Consider the following 18,293-nt stretch of genomic DNA (forward strand, 5'->3'; position numbering starts at 1 on the left):
TTTCAAGCTCCAGGGAGAATAAGGAGTCTTCACTGGAGGTCTCATGTGAAAGGCATCTTTGAGGAAGGCCTTGGATAACTGGTGTTGCATAATATTCAGTCCATCAATACCTAGATGAAAATTAGATATAGCTGCTAACTGGACCTTAACGGTAGCAGCTGCTGCTCCTTCCTGAAAAATCTTGGTCAAGAATTCTAGTATGGATGACAAGGGAGCTTGGTAGGGATCAAGGTTTTTGTTAGAAGCCCAAGTGGAAAATCTTTTCCACTTACTATGATACAATTTTCTGGTGGAAGGTTTGTGGGAAGCCAACAAAATTTGACTTGGTCATCTGAAAGATTATGAAGCCTGACTATATGGGGAACAAGCAGTTAGCTTCAGTGACTGCAAGGAAGGATGGAGGTCCCCTGACGGGTGTGTCAGAAGGTCTGGAACCTCCAAGAGATGATGGTAAAGAAATGGAAACCAAATCTGCCGATGCCAATGAGGGGCTATAAGAATGACAGTCCTTCCCAGCGACTTTGCTTTCTGTAAAAATCTGGGTATCAGCGGAATTGGGGGAAATGCATAAAGGAGACCCGGGGGCCAATTGTGTACGAGTGCATCCTTCGGGGGTTCTCCCGCAGGGGGTATCAGGACAAAGTAGCTTCTGCATTTGGTGTTGATGTGGCTGGCAAATAGATCGCAGCAAGGCTGGTCCCATTTGTGGAAAATCCTGTCTGCAATCTCCTGTTTGAGGGACCACTCGTGTGGCAACAAAATTGCCCTGCTCAGCTTGTCCACTATCACGTTGGATCTCCCCGGGATGTGCATTGCCAACAGAAAGCGCTGAGATGACACAGCCCACTGCCAAACTCCGAGGGCTTCTCGGCAAAAGGGGTAAGACTTAGTCCCGCCCTGCTTGTTCAAATACCAGACCACTGACATGTCTGTCTGTATGGCAATTGTCCCTAGAGGGAGAGAGTCCTGAAAGTACTGCAACGCCAGAAGTACTGCTCTCATCTCTAGGACATTGATATGCAAATGTGACTCTTGATTCGTCCATGTGCCTTGGGCAGTCTTTCCCTGAAAATGCCCCCCACCCTATCAGGGAATCGTCCTTGGTCACAGTGGCTACTGGAGGGGGGAGTACAAAGGGGCGTCCTATTGTGACATGTAGAGACGTCAACCACCACTGAAGATCCCTCTTGCAAGAGTTTGTAATCAGAATCATATGGTTCATTGGCAAATCCTGGTAAGACCATTGAGTGAACAGGAGCTATTGAAGAATCCGCATATGCATCCTTGCCAATGGAATGGCTAAAATTGCTGCCACCATCAAACCTAGTACTTTCAAGACCTCTGTGGCTGGAGCTCTGTTCTTTGACACCAGTGAGGTGATGTGTTGGCGAATAATTGATATCCTTTTGACTGGAAGACGTACAGTGGTGAAGTGTCTAACTCTGCCCCTATAAAGACGATATGCTGCGACGGCGACAAGGCAGACTTTTCGAAGTTGAGCGTAATGCTTAAGTGGTTGCAGAGTTGAGCGTAATGCTTAAGTGGTTGCAGAGTGTCAGAGTGGATTCTGTTGCCTGAATCAGTTGATGCCTGGTGATGGAGGTAAGAAGCCAATTGTCTAGTTACGAATACACCTGGAATCCTAGATGCCTCAGGTGAGCCGTGACCACCGCTATACATTTGGTAATCACTCTGGGGGCTGTAGTGAGACCAAAGGACCATGACCACTGCCATACATTTGGTAAACACTCTGGGGGCTGTAGTGAGACCAAAGGGCAGGGCTTGAAACCGGTAGTGACTGGCTGTCAGCCTTAAATGCAGATGATCTCTGGATGGTCTGGCCATTTTTATGTGGTAGTACGCATCTTTGAGATCAATCAAGCACATCTAATTGTCCTTCCCTAAAAGGGAGAGTATGGACTGAAGCGTGACCATCCGAAACTTCTTTTTTTTTAAATTGGTTCAGTCTGCTGAGGTACAAAACTGGTCTTCAGTCCCCTGTTTTCTTTGGAACCAAAAAGAATCTTGACTAAGTTCCGAATCCTGTTTGGTCTGCCGGGACTGGTTTGATGACTCTTTTTTCTAGCAACTTGTGGACCTCTATGGTTGCTTGTTCCCTGTAAGTGGGTGGAATGTCCGGGATTCTCTCGACAGGAATGGGTGGAGTGGAGAACCATATGAAATACCCTCTGGAAATTATGCTTTGTACCCATCTGTCGTTTGTGATATCCAGCCAGGCTTCTGGGTACAAAGATAATTGACCGCCTCCAGAGCAGGATAGTCGGGCCTCCTCTCAGGTGCGCTGGTAAGGTTGGCCAGAGAAGTGATCTCCGTCACCCTGGTATTGCGGACCCCCCTCTACTGTGAGGGTGGCGTCTTCCATTATTACCCCCTCCTCTGCCCCTGGAGGGAGGTTCTCCATGTGTGTCCTGAAAGGCTCCTTGGGCTTTCCAGAATCACATCTTTCCTCCCATTTAGCCTTTGGGAAAAGGCAGAGTAGGGGTGGAAAAATGGACTCCGACAGCAGATAGAGTCTTTCCCTCTTGTTCACACCTGGTCAGTGTTTCCTTTACCTTTGGACCAAACAAGGATGAGCTGTCAAACGGGGTGTTTATGAATGAAGACTTGAAAGGCTCCGCAAAGGAACAAAGGCGCATCCAGGCATGCTTGCGAAGAGCAATCCTTATACCTGCAGCTCTACTCAAACCAACAGCTGCATATGATATGAGACGCATGGATGAGTTCACAATGGAATTAAGCGTAGCAAGCTGGGCCGAAACTTTGCCAGAGACGCCTACAGTTACAGTACCTTGAAAAAAACCTCCCAGCTCCTTAAGGAGATCTCTCTGTAGTCTGGTGAAATGGGTCAGATAGTTCAGTGATCACAGAGTGAAAGTCGCTGAACTGAACATGCTTTTCCCATATCTATCCATGATCCTGGACTCTCTGTTAGGAGGATGGATAGACACAGAATTTTCCGACAATTCTTTCTTTGTGGCCGCCGCCACCATCATGGCATCAACAGGAACTCCTTTGGATAGAAAGGATTTACCCACGGGGGCAGAAATAAATTTATTAGGCCTCCGAGGGACAGGCTCTATGGACTCTGGCGACTCCCATGCCCTATGAGAGACCAATTGCATAAGTTCATTGTAGGGTGGAGACACCCAGGTGGAAGGTTGAGACCCGAATGCCCTCAGAAGAACCAACTCATCCTCAGTAGGGCTTTTGGACTGCCAATCACCCCTCTGCCTAAGGATCTCAAGTATCTCCGCAAAGGAGATGTCCTCAGAGGGGGATCGAGGGGACCCTTCTGACTCCTCCAAGTCAGTGTTAGATGTCGGGGACTCCTGTGGGGAGTCCAAGTGCCTCCTCTTGCACAGTCTCTTTCTGGGTACTTCCTCAGTGGGGACTTCTAGGGAAGTCTCAGAAGAACAGGGAGCACCCAGTGGGGCTACCTGACGCTCTGGATCTCTAGCTTTGGGGTGACCGATGCTAGCAGAAGTGGACACAAGCACTTTAAGGGAAGAAGAGGCCAAACCTGGTGATGTGGAAGTCTTTGGTGACAACACTCGCTTCATGGCTTCGAAAGCATCACGGGCTCTGATGAGAAGTTGACGGACCCAAAGGGACCGTGAACCCCTCCCGCACCGATGCCATGGGCTCCAAGCCCGAGGAAGGAGCCAAGCTCACCTGAGCCGAAGCCCCGAGAGGAAGAGTCGGCACTGACAAGTTAGTGAAACTATCCTTCCTGGATCTGACAGGGGAGCATCGGCTCCTAGAGTCCCCGGTCGGCACCGAGGACATCTGAGCAGATGGAGCCAACTATACTGGAACAGCCGTTGGCTCCAAGGGTTCTACAATCATCAAGTTGGCCTCCTCCGGCTCCAAAGGACCGGTAGGGCTTGGAGGAGGAGTAGTCAATTCAGGAAGTGTGGTCTTCGGTTCCGACGGGCGGGTGGCGTTAATAGCTTCTGTACCAGTATCCAAATCTGAAAGGCGAACAGATGACCTGGAAGAAAGCACCGATGGTGCCAAGCGGAGAAGAGGGAGTCTCAGAGACTGGTTCCAAGCCAGAGTCCCGGCTTCGAAAAGAACAGACTGTCGGCTCTGAAGGCTGTGGAGCTGAAGTCACAGTATATTCCACTTTTTTTGATATTTTTGTCTTAGACTCAGAGGAAGATTTTGATGATTTGCTGGCCCCATCCTGGTCAGACAAAGCTTCTACAAAGGGGTGCTTAAGGATACCTCGATCTATGAATTTCCTCTTCCTCTCAGCCAGCACCCTAGTAGAAAAGGAGTGGCAGATACTGCAGGACTCCTGGAGGTGCACCTCACCCAAACAATAAACGCACTGAACATGTGCATCTGTCACAGACATTTTTTGTCCGCAGTCTGGACATTTTTTAAAGCCAGAGTTCAGATGTTTCTCCTTATCTTCAGACATAATATCTTAATTAGAAAAATAACAACTACGAAGAACTATCAACAACTTTGACAAACAAACTCTAAATATAATACAATACATACTCCTAACTAGTTTAAACTACAACAGGCCAATGACCAAGAAGCAAAAAGTGACAAATAACCTGGCAAAGCTATAAAGGGAAAGGGGAACACTTCTAAACAGTCTAACTATACATATACATGAGAAAAACATGAAGAAAACTTGCGAATATGCAGAATATCCCATAAAAAGTCTTGAGCAATGCTGGAAACTAAGAAATCAGTGCCACGGCAAACTAGATATGAGGTAATTCCAGCAATGCATCATAGGATAAGGGGCTTGGTCTCGAGCTACTGGTTATCTTTCAGCTTTGCAAATGGCCGTGTCGGAGCCGAGGATCGGCCCCAAACCCATCAGTGAAGAATAAAAGGCGAGATTGAACAACTTCACATCTAAAATATATTTTATGGCTACTTATGTATTCATCTGTGCATATGCATACTGCACAAGTCTGTCAGCCACAAACAGAAGTACACTATGGGGGATATAATTTGTTCACAATCAAAGTAATTCAGAGTGATTATATCTGTGTTTATGTACATCAGGGGGATGTAACAGCTTGCACTGTATGGGCCTTGACCTGACATCAGTGAACTAAAACATATTACGGCGGTTATTTATGTATTTATTCATATACGTGACTTTCTGGGTGTATTTCTGACAGCCTACTTCTCTGTGCTTCTGTTAACTGTGTGCCTGAGTTCCAGTATGCATATGAGAGTCTGTGTCTCTGCATCTGTCTGTTTGTAGTTGTAATCTGCAAAAATGCGTGTGTCTGTGCTCACGTGACAATGTGAGAGTGTTTGCAGCCACCATTAAATACCTATATAACTTATGTAAAATATTTCCTCTGATAACAACTAATAATGCTATATGGCTTCCAGCAGCAATTAATAATCTTAAACCAACACAAACATTAGGCAGAGGAAGCATTTTACATGGAAAAACATACAAAATACATGCTATACTAGTAATAAAGTAAATATGGAACATTTAATGTTGCAGTAAGTATAAATCACAGCTGCATCAACTGCTCTGTAATAGCACACACAGACTATAATTCTTGACTGACTTTACAAGGATGTGTGTGTTTGTGTTGATTGTAAAAGCTTGCACTGTATGCATCCTGAAAAACAGAATAAACTATATAGTTCTACAGCTATTACTATGAGCACAGATATTGTACATGTCTGACAACAACATGATGAAAAAAGTACATTTATGGCGGTCATTACTTAGGTAGCAATTCATTTGATTGCAATCAGACATCTGAGATGTAGACAGATAAAGTGGCCACATCTGAATGCATGGAATGAACTGTGGCCCTTTGCCTTCTCGGTAAAGGGTCATGCTACATGCCATAGACTTATATTTCTTAGGATCAGAGCTTAATAAAGGTTATTCAGGCACCCATTTCACCAGTACAGCACAGACACAAAAGGGACAACTGCTAAAAACTGAGATTATTCCAACATGCAAAAATTAAACTGTATTGTTAAAAAGACCCTACTTTGCACAGAAATACTTAGGGAAGACAAACATTAATAACTTAACTAACAAAGAAACAAAGGACATGCTTATACTAAGTGAAGTACCTGTGATGAGGGAAAACTGTACAAGCAAGCCAATACTATACAAGTATGTGTACCAGACAGCCAGCAAAACCAAAAATCTGATCCTCAGCCACAAAATGCCCTTAGATGGTGATGCCAGATGTGAATACACAAGTCAGTCTTTATGCTAATGCAGTATGCTTTACGGAAAGCATAACTGTAGTAACAAAACAGTTTCATATTTGGAGAAATAGGAACGAATGTTATTTTTGACTACAGTTCTCAGTGTACTGACCATAAATTTGACAATGTATCACCAATGGGAGCTGTGGAAATGTATGGAAATCTTTCAGGTCATAATAATACAGTGTTTTGCTACCTGAAACACTTAAGATTGCATACAGACTTTGTCAGGGTGAAAATGTGCAAAATGTATGTAAAATGCAAAAGAACAGTGCACCCATATGGCTAAGACTATTGGTGGTATCTATCAATAAAGGACCATATCTATACATCATATAAAACATTATAGCTAATTTCTCAGAATATTATATCATAGCCCTCAGCTACGATTTGTATTTCTATGGTGATTCCAGGTGTAAAGGCACAAACTAAATGCCATTCTAATGCAGTGTACTTTATTGTATTTGACTCTAAACCTGCAGGGGGTATAACATTCCATACTCTGGAAAGTTGCAAAGGATTTTTACTTCTGATGTAAAAACAGCTAGAAAAACAAAAATTCTTGGCTTCTAGTACTGTTCTCTGCATACTGCCTATTAATTTCATGTAACACATTCAATGAGAAATATGGATTGGAAAAGTTTCAGAATGTAACAATATGTTGTTGCGATAGAAGAAGCACCTAGGATTACATACAGACTTTGAAACAAAAATAAAACAGCGAACTGACCACGGCTCAGTGAATTCAGTTTTCTAAATCTTATGTGATTTATTAAAACTGTTTGAATTCACTGAGCCATAGTCAGTTCGCTGTTTTATTTTTGTTTCAATTTTTCTCTGAGGTGTAAACCGGGCGTTTATCCAGTTCGTGGATTTTGTTTCTACATACAGACTTTGTCAGGTTGAAAACATAGAACGCTTACATATTTCTTGTGAACATTAAGGCAAAAAATAGAGCGATCAAACTGCTATAAAAGACCATTTGTTGTATCGAGGAATAAAACACCATATACTTGTAACCATATGAAATATTATAGCTAATTTCTCAGAATAATACACTATGACCCTCTACTACAACAAGCACTTAAATGACGATTCCAGGTGTAAATGCACTTTCCAGCTACTTAGGCAATGCAATGTACTTTACTGCATACGGCTGTAAATTGGATGGGGGGATAACTCCAATGATCCTCTTCTTCTTTCGGCTTTTCCCGGTTAGGGGTCGCCACAGCGGAACTGTCCGCTCATGACTGGCAGTGGAGTTTTATGGTGTCGAGTTGCCAGCCCGGTGCCCAACCTTCCACAGAAGGCACACACACGCACACACTCACACTCACACCTAGGGCCAATTTAGAGTGTCCAATCCACCTACAGCATGTCTTTGAGATGTGGGAGGAAACCAGTACCCGGAGGAAACCTAAGCAACCACAGGGAGGACATGCAGACTCTGCACAGAAGGCACCCCAGCCGAGGATCGAACCAGAGAACCTCTTGCTGTGAGGCGATAACGCTAACTGCTGCACCACCGTGGCCATCCTAGGGGATAACTCCAATGATACAAATTCCATATTCTGGAGGAATGTAGGATTTTGACTCTTGGTGTAATGACATCACAGTAAAGAACCATTCTTGGCCATTACTGTGCTCTGCACAATGTTGTTAAGGTCAGCACAACACCACCTGGCCATTGTCATAACAGCGCTACATCTGCTCAAATGTAGAACTCTCACCATGGCAGTGCCAAGGCAAACTCACTAAAGCATTAGCTCCTGAAATATTTCTGTACTGCACTAGCTCTAGTGAAGGATTGTAGCTGCATGTGTGGTGTTTCACCCTTAAGAGATATTTCTCTTTTCTTCAGTCTTTGTGCAACCACCAAGTTAGTAAGTGCGTGCGTAGAGATACAGGTTTAGTAAACAAGTGCAAATAATGTTGTTGTGTCTTTCGGCTTTTCCCGGTTAGGGGTCGCCACAGCGGAATTCCAGTCCGCTGATGACTGGCAGTAGATTTTTACGTGCCGAGTTGCCGGCCCTGACGCACAACCTTCAACGAAGGTACGCCCATTTACGCATGTCTCTACACAGAAGACGCTCTAGCTGAGAATTGAACGGGACAACGTCTTACTGTGAGGCGACAATGCTACCGCAGCACCACCACCGCAGTACAAACAAGTGCAAATAATAAAATGCACAATATGAACTGCTTTGAAGAAGCTAAGTAATAAATCCAATTGAAAATTGGCAACCCTTTAAAAGAAACTGTTGTATGCAGTTAGCAATGCATATAAAACCAAAATAAAAATAAATAATTACATGATCACAGGTTCTACAGCAAACCCAAAGCAAAGCACTATTTAACAAATGTTAGTACTGGCATTACTTCCACAGAATACTTTACTGACCATACCTTGAACACAGCTAGAATTCATATGTATAAAAAACAGAGGATAAAAGTATATGGAAAACAGGCATGTGACTTAAAAATAATAAAATTACCAGACCCACACGGCTGGCATAGAAGCTGTAATTTTATTAAAAGTATAAAACCAAGTAAGCGCTTTCGTGATAGTCAAATCGCTTCTTCAGAGTCTGATGAGCAGTGTTGGTCTGGTAATTTTATTTTCTTTTTACATCGTTTGGTGTACTTACAGCTGCACCTTTATTCAGGTCGTTTTTTACTTTTTTTTCAGTCATATGACTTAGTTCAGTTACATTAGTATACTGTATTTTGATCTGTGACACTCTTGGCTAAAGTAAGAAACTGAACTAGTGTCTTTTGATGACACAATAACCCAGTCAATATAGATACAGTCCCAAAACCCTGTTACAAGAAGCACTGGTTTTCAACTTATCATTACATGGAAAGGTTCTGGCAGACTGAACATCAGGAAATTTAAGGTAAACACACAAACATACACAAATACACACATTCTGTAAAGAGTACACAAACACAAACACATTGTATACTTACCTGTAAAACCAAAAATGAGCTGCTCCTAAACTCCATCTGCAAAGACAGTATTTTCTGGCTCTGTCTGCAGCCCTTGCTCTCGAAGCTTCATGAAAATGCCCTAAAAAGATCTGTAGAATCCACCCAGCCTGTTGCTGAAGGGGATGAAAGATTTCAAGTAGTGTCCTGCGAATGTTTGTTCTGAGTGCAGAATGAATATTCCAGGGAGGCTACTTAGACAACTGACTGGTGCTTGCTGGGGGTACTTATATTCTCACTTGGACTGGAGCTGAGCAGCAGTATTGCATTGAGAAACAGATATACAACAGGCTGCAGCTTGGTAAAAATGATGACAATGTGCTAAACACAGAATGTTACCAAATTACTTTCAAATGTTTTTTTTTTTTTTCTTGACTTGTAACAACTGCAGCTACAAACTAGTAATTGATGCAGATCTGAGATAGGAATTTAGTGACAAAAAGTGTTTTAATTTGGGGCATCACAACCTGTGGATGCAATCATCATCAGCCCCTTTTTCCCATTTTAGTTTTCTACATGGGGTCAGGGTATCGTGTTAACTGTCGCCAACTCTCTTTATTCAGTACCACACTCCTGCCTTCTTTTTAAAACTCATGCCCGATTGTCACATATCTTCTTTCACACAATCCATCCACCTCTTTGCTGGACGTCCTTGCTTCCTCTTACCTTCTTCCTGTCTGCCCCAAATCTTCCTTATCAGATTGTCATCTGCTTTTCTACATGTCCAAATCACCGTAATCTGTTCTCTTTGATCTTTTCTGCAATTGGAGCTACTTTGGTTTCTGCTCGTATGTCCTCATTTCTTCGTCTGTCCCACATTGTGCATCCTACCACTTTTCTCAGGCACTTCATTTCCATCACCTCTAGCTTCTTCAACTGTTCTGCCTTTACTGCCCAGGTTTCTGTACCATACAGTAGTACTGGTCGCACCACTGTCTTGTACACCTTACTTTTCAGCTTCTTTGGCATTCTTCTGTCATAGACTACACCTGATACTCTATGCCAGTTGGCTGCAGCCCCTCTGATTCCAGCTTTGACCTCTTCATTCAGACTACCCTTCTCCTCAACCACCCCTCCCAGATACTTGATGCTGTTTACCTATTCCACTATCTTTCCTTCTATCTCTATTCTCAGCTTCTTTGGATTTCACAAGTTTGCTGCCATTACCACCATCTTATCTGTGTTTAGTTTCATCCCATGTGCCTTCAGATTTTCATTCTATTCTTCTATCCTTTGCTGAAGTTCTAACTCAGAGTCTGCCTGTACTGCCACATCGTCTGCATACAGCAGCTTTGTTGATCTGTCCACTCCAACCTGTTTGCTAATGTACCAGTAACCAGTATGAACAGCAGTGGGCTCAGAGCTGAACCCCGATGTACACCCACTCCCACCGGGAACCCCTCTGTGAGGCTGAACACTGTTCATACTTGAGTCACTGGGTCCTTGTACATAGCCTGCACTAATTCTACCAATGGTTCTGCAACTTCAAACCACCGTAGAACTGCCCAGTTTGACTTTCTTCGGACCTTTTCATATGCTTTCTCCAAGTCTAGGAATGCCCAGTTGGACTCTCTCCTCATCTCTAACTTCTTCCCAAGTATCTGTCTCAATGCAAACATCAGGTCAATTGTGCTGCATCCTGATCTGAATCCAAACTGCTCATCTCCCAACTTACATTCTACTACTCTGCGTATTCGTTTATCAAGCACCCTCTTCAGAACTTTCGTGCAATGTGGTAGGAGTTTGATCCCTCTGTACTACCCACAGTTTTGGATGTCCCCTTTGTTCTTGTACACTGGCACAAGTATGCTTATTCTCCAGTCATCTGGGATACGCCTTTCTCTCCACACTGCTGTTAGTACCCTTAGGAGCTATTTCTCCCCTATCTCACCCAGCATCTTTATCATATCTGCTGTTACCTCATCTGAGCCTGCTGCTTTCCCTGACTTCATCTTCCTTAGTGCAGTTCTTACTTCTTCTAGGGTGGGCTCCTCTTCTTCTCTCATTGTAGGCTGTTTATGGGGCAGTACAGCTTCTGTGGGGTTTTCTTTATTCAGAAGCTGCTGGAAATACTCCTTCCATCTGCTTTTGATGTCCCCTGGACTGGTGAGCAGATTGTTGCTGACATCCCTTATGAAGGGTGCCTGATTATTGTCTTTATCTTTCTGTCTTTGCCTTGCAACCTGATCTAGTTTCTTTGTGACCCTTACTGAGTCACTTTCCAGAAGATGGTAGAGTGCCTCTGATGCCCTATTCTTTGCTATTCCAACTTCTTTCTTAACTTCTTTGTTAGCCAACCAGTAGCCCTTCCTATCCTGGTCAGTCTTTTCTCTCTCCCATTTCTTCCTGGACATCTCCTTTCTTTTGATGACTTCCGCATTCCACCAGCTTTTCTTATGTACCTTATTTCCATACCTGACTCGGCCACATATCTTTTCTGTAGTCCTAACATATGCTGTTTTAGGCACTGCCACTCTTCTTCAACTCCACCTATTTCTTCCTTTTCTTGGGATGCTAGAGCCCCGAGTAATTCCTTGAACTGCTGTACTTTATCTCCAGTCAACTTTCAGGTCTTCAGCCTGGTCTCTGTTGACCTTAGAGCCTTCTCTGACCGCTGCTTACAGCCGATTGTGGCAACTAATGGTTTATGCTGTGGGCCAACTGTTTCACTGGGGATGACTTTGCAATCATGGATTCTACCCTAGTGCCTTTTCCTTACTCAGAGGAAGTCTACCCGAGTTGCATGCTGGCTGCTCTTGTATGTGATCTTGTGACTGTCTCTCTTTCTGAACCATGTGTTGACTACTATCAAGCCATTTGCCAGACAGAGGTCTAGAATGGCTCCTCCTTTATTCCTGTTACCCCAACCATGTGGACCCAGGCAGTCCTCATATCCAGTTCTGTCTGTCCCAATATGTGCATTCAAGTCACCCATTATAAACACCAATTCATGTTGTCCTGCTTTATATCTAGTAGGTCCTACAACTGCTGTCTAAATGCACTCTTTTCCTCACTATCACAACCCTGCTGTGGGGCATATGCTGAGATTATGAATACTACGCTATCATTACACTGGAGTCCGATTGCCATGAGTCTGTCATTAACTCTGATGATATCCCTCACTGCCTTCTGAAACCCCTCTCTCACCACAATTCCTACACCATTTCTAGCCTATCCCCACCTGAGTAGTAGAGTCTGGATCCCAAGCCAAGTGGCTTTGCTGCACTGCCCTTCCATCTGGTCTCTTGGATACATAGGCTGCCTAGTCTTCTCTGTACCATCATGTTATCCAATTCCAAGCTGCGTCCTGTCAGTGAACCTACATTAAGCGTAGCAATTCTCAGTTCATGTTTAGCAGGTTGGTTGGTTTTACGTCCAGCTTTCATTCAGCACAGCTATCCCAGATAACCCAGGCTGGGCAATTAGACACCAGCCAGCCAGTAGCTTATTGGCCCAGGGCTGCTGGGTTTTATGGCGGGCACACACTGGGCAATAGGGGCATACATACCCCTACCACCATTAACAAGGGTCCCTGGCGTGGATGAGAGTAGGCCATGTCCTAAACCCACTTATCACCGGTAACTACCCATGCCCATTTTTGGCGACATTAGTCAACATGACCGAATCACCTAGAGCAGATGCAAGAGCCACAAAAAACAAACAAACAGCACATGGGGGTGACGCTCATTTTTTCACATTTTTTTTAACATTTAGAAAAGTTAACATAAAATGTATGTACTGCACCTACAGATCACATACTAAGCTACAGATGCATCCTGGTTTGTAATTTGTAGTTGCAATAAATTAAGTAAGATGCTCACATTAAGCTGTGGACAGCATATTTAACAGAGAAGTTCTAAATAGTGGTCTCTTCCAAGCTACAGAGCAACAAGGATTTTCTTCTTCTAAAGGAGATGATGAGGGATAGCCATGCCACCCCCCCCCCCCCCCTGCAAGGCCAGATATTGGCCTTGGGAGACAAAAACATAGAGGAGACCAAACATACTACTGATGGGGAGGATACAGACATGGTCAACAAAGTTGTCTTAAAGACAGAAGAGCCTACAGTTCCAGTTAAAAGTACAGGCCAGCATATCCGCTGCCTCTTGTATCCTCCCATTAAACAATGCAGTGTAGTTCACTATGGGGAAAAAGAACAGGAATTAAAATCATGATGTTTGACTACCAAACAATGCACAATGAAGGCCCACAGAAAGCTACAGTAGGGAAACCTAAGCAAAAGCTAAGCAGAGGCAACCCAGACCGGCAAAGCCCACACAGAACCCATTAAAATTGTCATGTAAATAGCACACAAATGAAATGGTTCTCCCTAAGAACGTCATCACTATGGCAGGGGTTTATCCAAACAGGTACAAGAACTTCTAAATCTAGATGCCTTCAGGAAAGGGCATATCTACATGGGGATAAGAAAATTTCATGTCTATTAAAAGGCCTGTGTAGCAATAAAGAAAAGGGTTCCCCTACTAGAAGATGTATGTATGTAGGTTAAAGGCTCGAACAGGAATATCCAGGTCAGTGACTATGTAAGCAAGTGAATGGTGGCGAACTCACAACTGTCAATGTATCTGCTGTTTTTAATGTATCAACAGTATCTGTGCAATACAATAAATCTTGGAACAACTCAGTTTGGTCACATTAACTTGTAACTAATAGCTCAAGTGCACACACTCTCTTAATACACATGCATGAACTTGGTACTTTATGAATGCATTTTTCCAGGAAGCAACCCTCCGTGCTCTCCTGATGTGAGAAGTTACATTCCCACTCTTCCTTACTTTATTATTCTTCCTCAATTTGAGGATGCTGTATATCTGACAAAGGAGAATTACTGACAGGTAATGAAATGCCTGTCTCACTCTTAGAGGTGCACCAACCTTAAGACAATCTGCAACTCATTTTCTAGTCTGTTTCATCTGTAATGTCACCTGAATGTTATACTCTAACTGTATAAATTTGTAAATATAATAATATGGATCTCCCTTTTTCTAGTTTGTATCATCTGTAATGTTCATCACCAGTATGATGCTCTAACCATTTTGTAAATATTGTAATACATATCTAAAAATATGTAACCCTGTTTCTGGAGCTTTTCTCCCCAGGACTCCATTGAAAACGGGTTCATCTTGGCCCAGTGGACTATCCTGGTAAACAAACTGCAAATAAATAAAATAAATAAATAATAAACTCACTATAATTAAAGTGCTATCTACTTAAAAGTGAGTAATAAAATAAAAACAACAGCAAGCTCAGACATTTCAAGCAAGTGACTGTAAACTGTTAACATACAACACAAACGGCAGTGTCTGCATTCCCACGGAAAGTGGTCTTGTTGTTGGTATGAATAAGGTGGTCAGAAAAGTGATATAACCAGGGACCCTGATTTTCCATTTTTCCAGGAAAAATGCCAATAAATTCTAAATTTAGACCGTCTGAAAACTGGAAAAAAATATAAGATTTTTGTTGAGTTTGGTACATTAGGCCACATCCATTCATTTACCATAACCTGTACTTCTTCTCATATTTTCTATTTATAATACTGCTTGCTCTATTAAGTGTTTTGTGCACAAAATCTGCTTTAATTTTAAACATATATAGATACACTAGAAAATTATAATGAAATAATGGTAAACACCACAAATTATACTTTAAAATCCTGGGTATAATTCTTCGATTTCATTTCTTGGACATCTCTTGGGCATGAAACTATTTTTTGAGAAATGTAAACCTGTGTGTCTGGATACGATAGGATAGAAAGCCACTGATTTAAGCTAAGCTTCTTTTAACGCTTGTTCTGTCTAAAAATGAAAAGATGTCCGAAGAAACAATGATGTCTGCAACAGCCAACTTGTGCTTCAGCTACTTTCCAAGCTAAACATATTTCCAGAAACTTCTGGAGTCAAAACACAAAGCAACAGTGAAAACCTTGCAGCCGGTATGAGCAACCACACTGCGAGACCAAATTATTCCATACGCTGCGGTGTAGACGGATAAACCCTAAGTATGGTGCAGGCAATGTGTTCCATTAGCAGCACAGGCATCTGAGGCACTGGCAAGAAGGAATGGGCATTCATAAGAAATACACCCAGAAGGAAAGTAAGGTCCACAGAGGAGAGTAGCCCTCAGACATGCTGACAAACACGGGGGGAGGGGGCATAATAACCCCCCCCAGCAAACAGAAGCAGTTGTTGGCACCACTCAGGCCACCCCTAAGATCCACACTGGCCACAGCTCACTCAGAAGTCCAGGGGAGGAAGGAGGAGCACGTAAACTCAGTGATGCATGAGGGCAATGGGACAGCCAGACAGAATGAAGCAGGGTGGAGTGGTTAAAAAAAATCACAAGGAGACAGATAAAGTAACTGCTAACTAAAAAGCACTTCATCTTAGACAACCCTTTTTAAAGAAAAAATATATTTTTTCACTATCTTTAGAGGAAGTTGCCATGAAAATGTCTCAGTTAAAAACAGAAGGTAATAGGATACCGCCTCCTGTATCAAAATCAATCCAAAGAATAGCAGGAGAAGGGATCCGCCTCCCTTCTTAAATTCATCAAACACCAAACAAATATGAACATTTAGCTGGAGATTTTATAAAGACATATGCTGTTCAGAATACAGTCAAAATAATTTACATATAGTTACTGGGTAGCAGTTCTTAAACAGCAACAGGTGTGTAAGACTGCCAAGCCTTCAGGTTACAGTTTTTCAACATTACTCCAAGCTGTCGTCCCGGTCCAACTTCATAAGTTCTAGGAAATTCAATTCCTTTCCTTCGTTCAAATAAAGCATGCATAGTCTGCTCCCATTTTACAGGGGAAATGAGCTGTTTTGACAGAAGTTTTCGTATTTGCTTATCATGTGCATAAGTGGCTGCCTCAACATTAGAATAAACTGCAACAGATGGCTTTTCAATATTCATTTTCTTCAAGACATCAGCTAGGTCCTGTGTTGCTGGTTCCATCAAAGATGTGTGAAAAGCACCACTTACTGGAAGAATTTTTGTACGTCTGAAGTAAAACTTTCTGGAATTTTCCTGTAGATATTCCAAAGCCTACAAAATAAATAGATAAGTTAATAAACAAATATAGTCTTTAAACGATAATTCAACCCCTCTCACCTAACATTGGCCAAAGGCTACGGTTAGTGGTTCACAAACTCTGAGAAGAAACAGTTCTGCTCCTGCCTGCTTGAACTGTCTGCTGTTTGTAACTCCTTAGCTTGCTGGCAGTTCACTTTTTGATGAATGGCACTCTTCCGCTTTAGCCAAGTGACTGCCTAGTATACAAGGCCCCAAGTTGTGTAGGCCAATGTTTTATATACTGCTGAACTTGGGAGTGTTATTTTGCCAAATGAATTCTGTTTGTATACAGTCCTTGTTTCACCTGTGTATGGGCATGCCCCACTAGGTATAGCCATACTACCCATCCTGCATTTTATTTACAGCACTATGACAGTTAATTTCATACTGCTGGATTGGAATTATCCAGTGTGACTATTGTTTTTCACATTTCTTGCCCCACTAGGTATAGCTATACTACCCATCCTGCATTTTATTTACAGCACTATGACAGTTAATTTCATACTGCTGGACTGGAATTATCCAGTGTGACTATTGTTTTTCACATTTCTTGCTCTTTTTTTGTAAGTCCTTCACGTTAAAACTAAATCCTGTCATTACTTGTAAGATATTTTTTTTTTTGGGGGGGGGGGGCTCCTTCTACTTAATGTGGTAATTCACTACTTAGATGGTTACTAATATCTGGTCGATACCAATATCTGGTAACAGGTTGTCAATTTTGCCCTGCCCCCTTTTGTTGCCAACCTGCTCACTTTACAAATTCTGAGCTGTATCATAACTCCTTCATGCACACCTTTATCATTCACTGATATTAGTCTAACCTCTCATACTTCAGCAAGCAGCTTAACACTACATCACAATTGCCAAACAACACGCACACATTTGCCAAGGTTGTTAAGAAATCAGTACCTAAGCTATCAAGACCTTGTATGAACAGACTTTGGCCACATAACATTATTCACTCAAACTCTTATTCAGTTTCATCTTAATCCAGAGATGAAGTGAGTCACTCTTGCTTCATGCCTACTCCCATAGGGACCACCGAGGCTGTAGCCATACATGGCAATGTACTGGTAATAGGCAGCTCTGTAATTAACACACTGATGCTCCCCCTCTGCAGGCTGTGCAAGGATACAGCCACAGACAGCTGCCTCTCTTGCACCCTGATTCAATATAAAATCCCTTAGGTCTTCTCACACCAGGTATTAAGTATGCTCTCACCATCACGCACATTGGGATGAATGACCTTAGTGATTCTACCCTCGGGAGAAGCTGACAGAAATAGCCAAGCTCTATATGAACATATGTGCAGTTGTCCAAGGCAGGCGCGACACTTCCCTTGAGCATTAGCCTGCCTTCTTCAACAATTATAATTACAAAAAATAACTAATTTCTACAACTGGCTTATTTACTGGGTTTTATTCTAGAGGGATCCACTGTGCATTAGCGTGGGAGCCAGTGTTTGGCAGAGCAACCTGCTTTGCCAGGGTTGGGCTTTATATCTGTCCTCAGGGTTTCCACATATTAGCTAAGAGCTTTTCTACCTCCATAGTGCCTTTTAGGGGAATGTTCATTTGTTAAATACTCCAGCCTAGAAAATTCTAATTCTGGTCTACATTAGGGTGCCTCTGCTCAATGCTAGGAGTCTGAACAAAAATGCATGATTCAAAGACCTTCCTGATGCATGAACACATTCAGGCATGTAAAACAGGATACATCATCTTATCACTCTCTCAGATCATCTGGAAGAGAAGGAAGTATCTGCTTCATCCATTTAATAATTGACTTGCACTAAATACTGCAGTATTTTGACATTTCAATTGCATTTGCTAGTCAATAACCAAATTATTTCCAGCTATGAATAACCTTCAGTGTCACTAAGGACCATATTAGGTACCTTACCAAGTTGGATTTCTTACCTGTTAATCTAAATACATTAATTCTAGGTGAGTTGAATTATCTATC

At 42.6% G+C, this 18,293-nt stretch overlaps 1 protein-coding gene across 1 annotated transcript in view; it reads right to left on the reverse strand.

Moving 5' to 3' along the window:
- Nucleotides 1-15,820: 15,820 nt before the first annotated feature.
- Nucleotides 15,821-18,293, reverse strand: part of MCAT (malonyl-CoA-acyl carrier protein transacylase) — a 105,999-nt gene continuing 103,526 nt past the window's right edge. The window contains exon 2 of the mRNA XM_044087610.1: nucleotides 15,821-16,301. Within this exon, the coding sequence (XP_043943545.1) occupies nucleotides 15,906-16,301 (396 nt within the window). The 3' untranslated portion in view covers nucleotides 15,821-15,905. The remainder of the gene's footprint in view (nucleotides 16,302-18,293) is intronic.

This window comes from Protopterus annectens, chromosome 11.part0 (genome assembly GCF_019279795.1).
Source record: "Protopterus annectens isolate FY-2018-M chromosome 11.part0, PAN1.0, whole genome shotgun sequence".
NCBI lineage: Eukaryota > Metazoa > Chordata > Ceratodontiformes > Protopteridae > Protopterus > Protopterus annectens.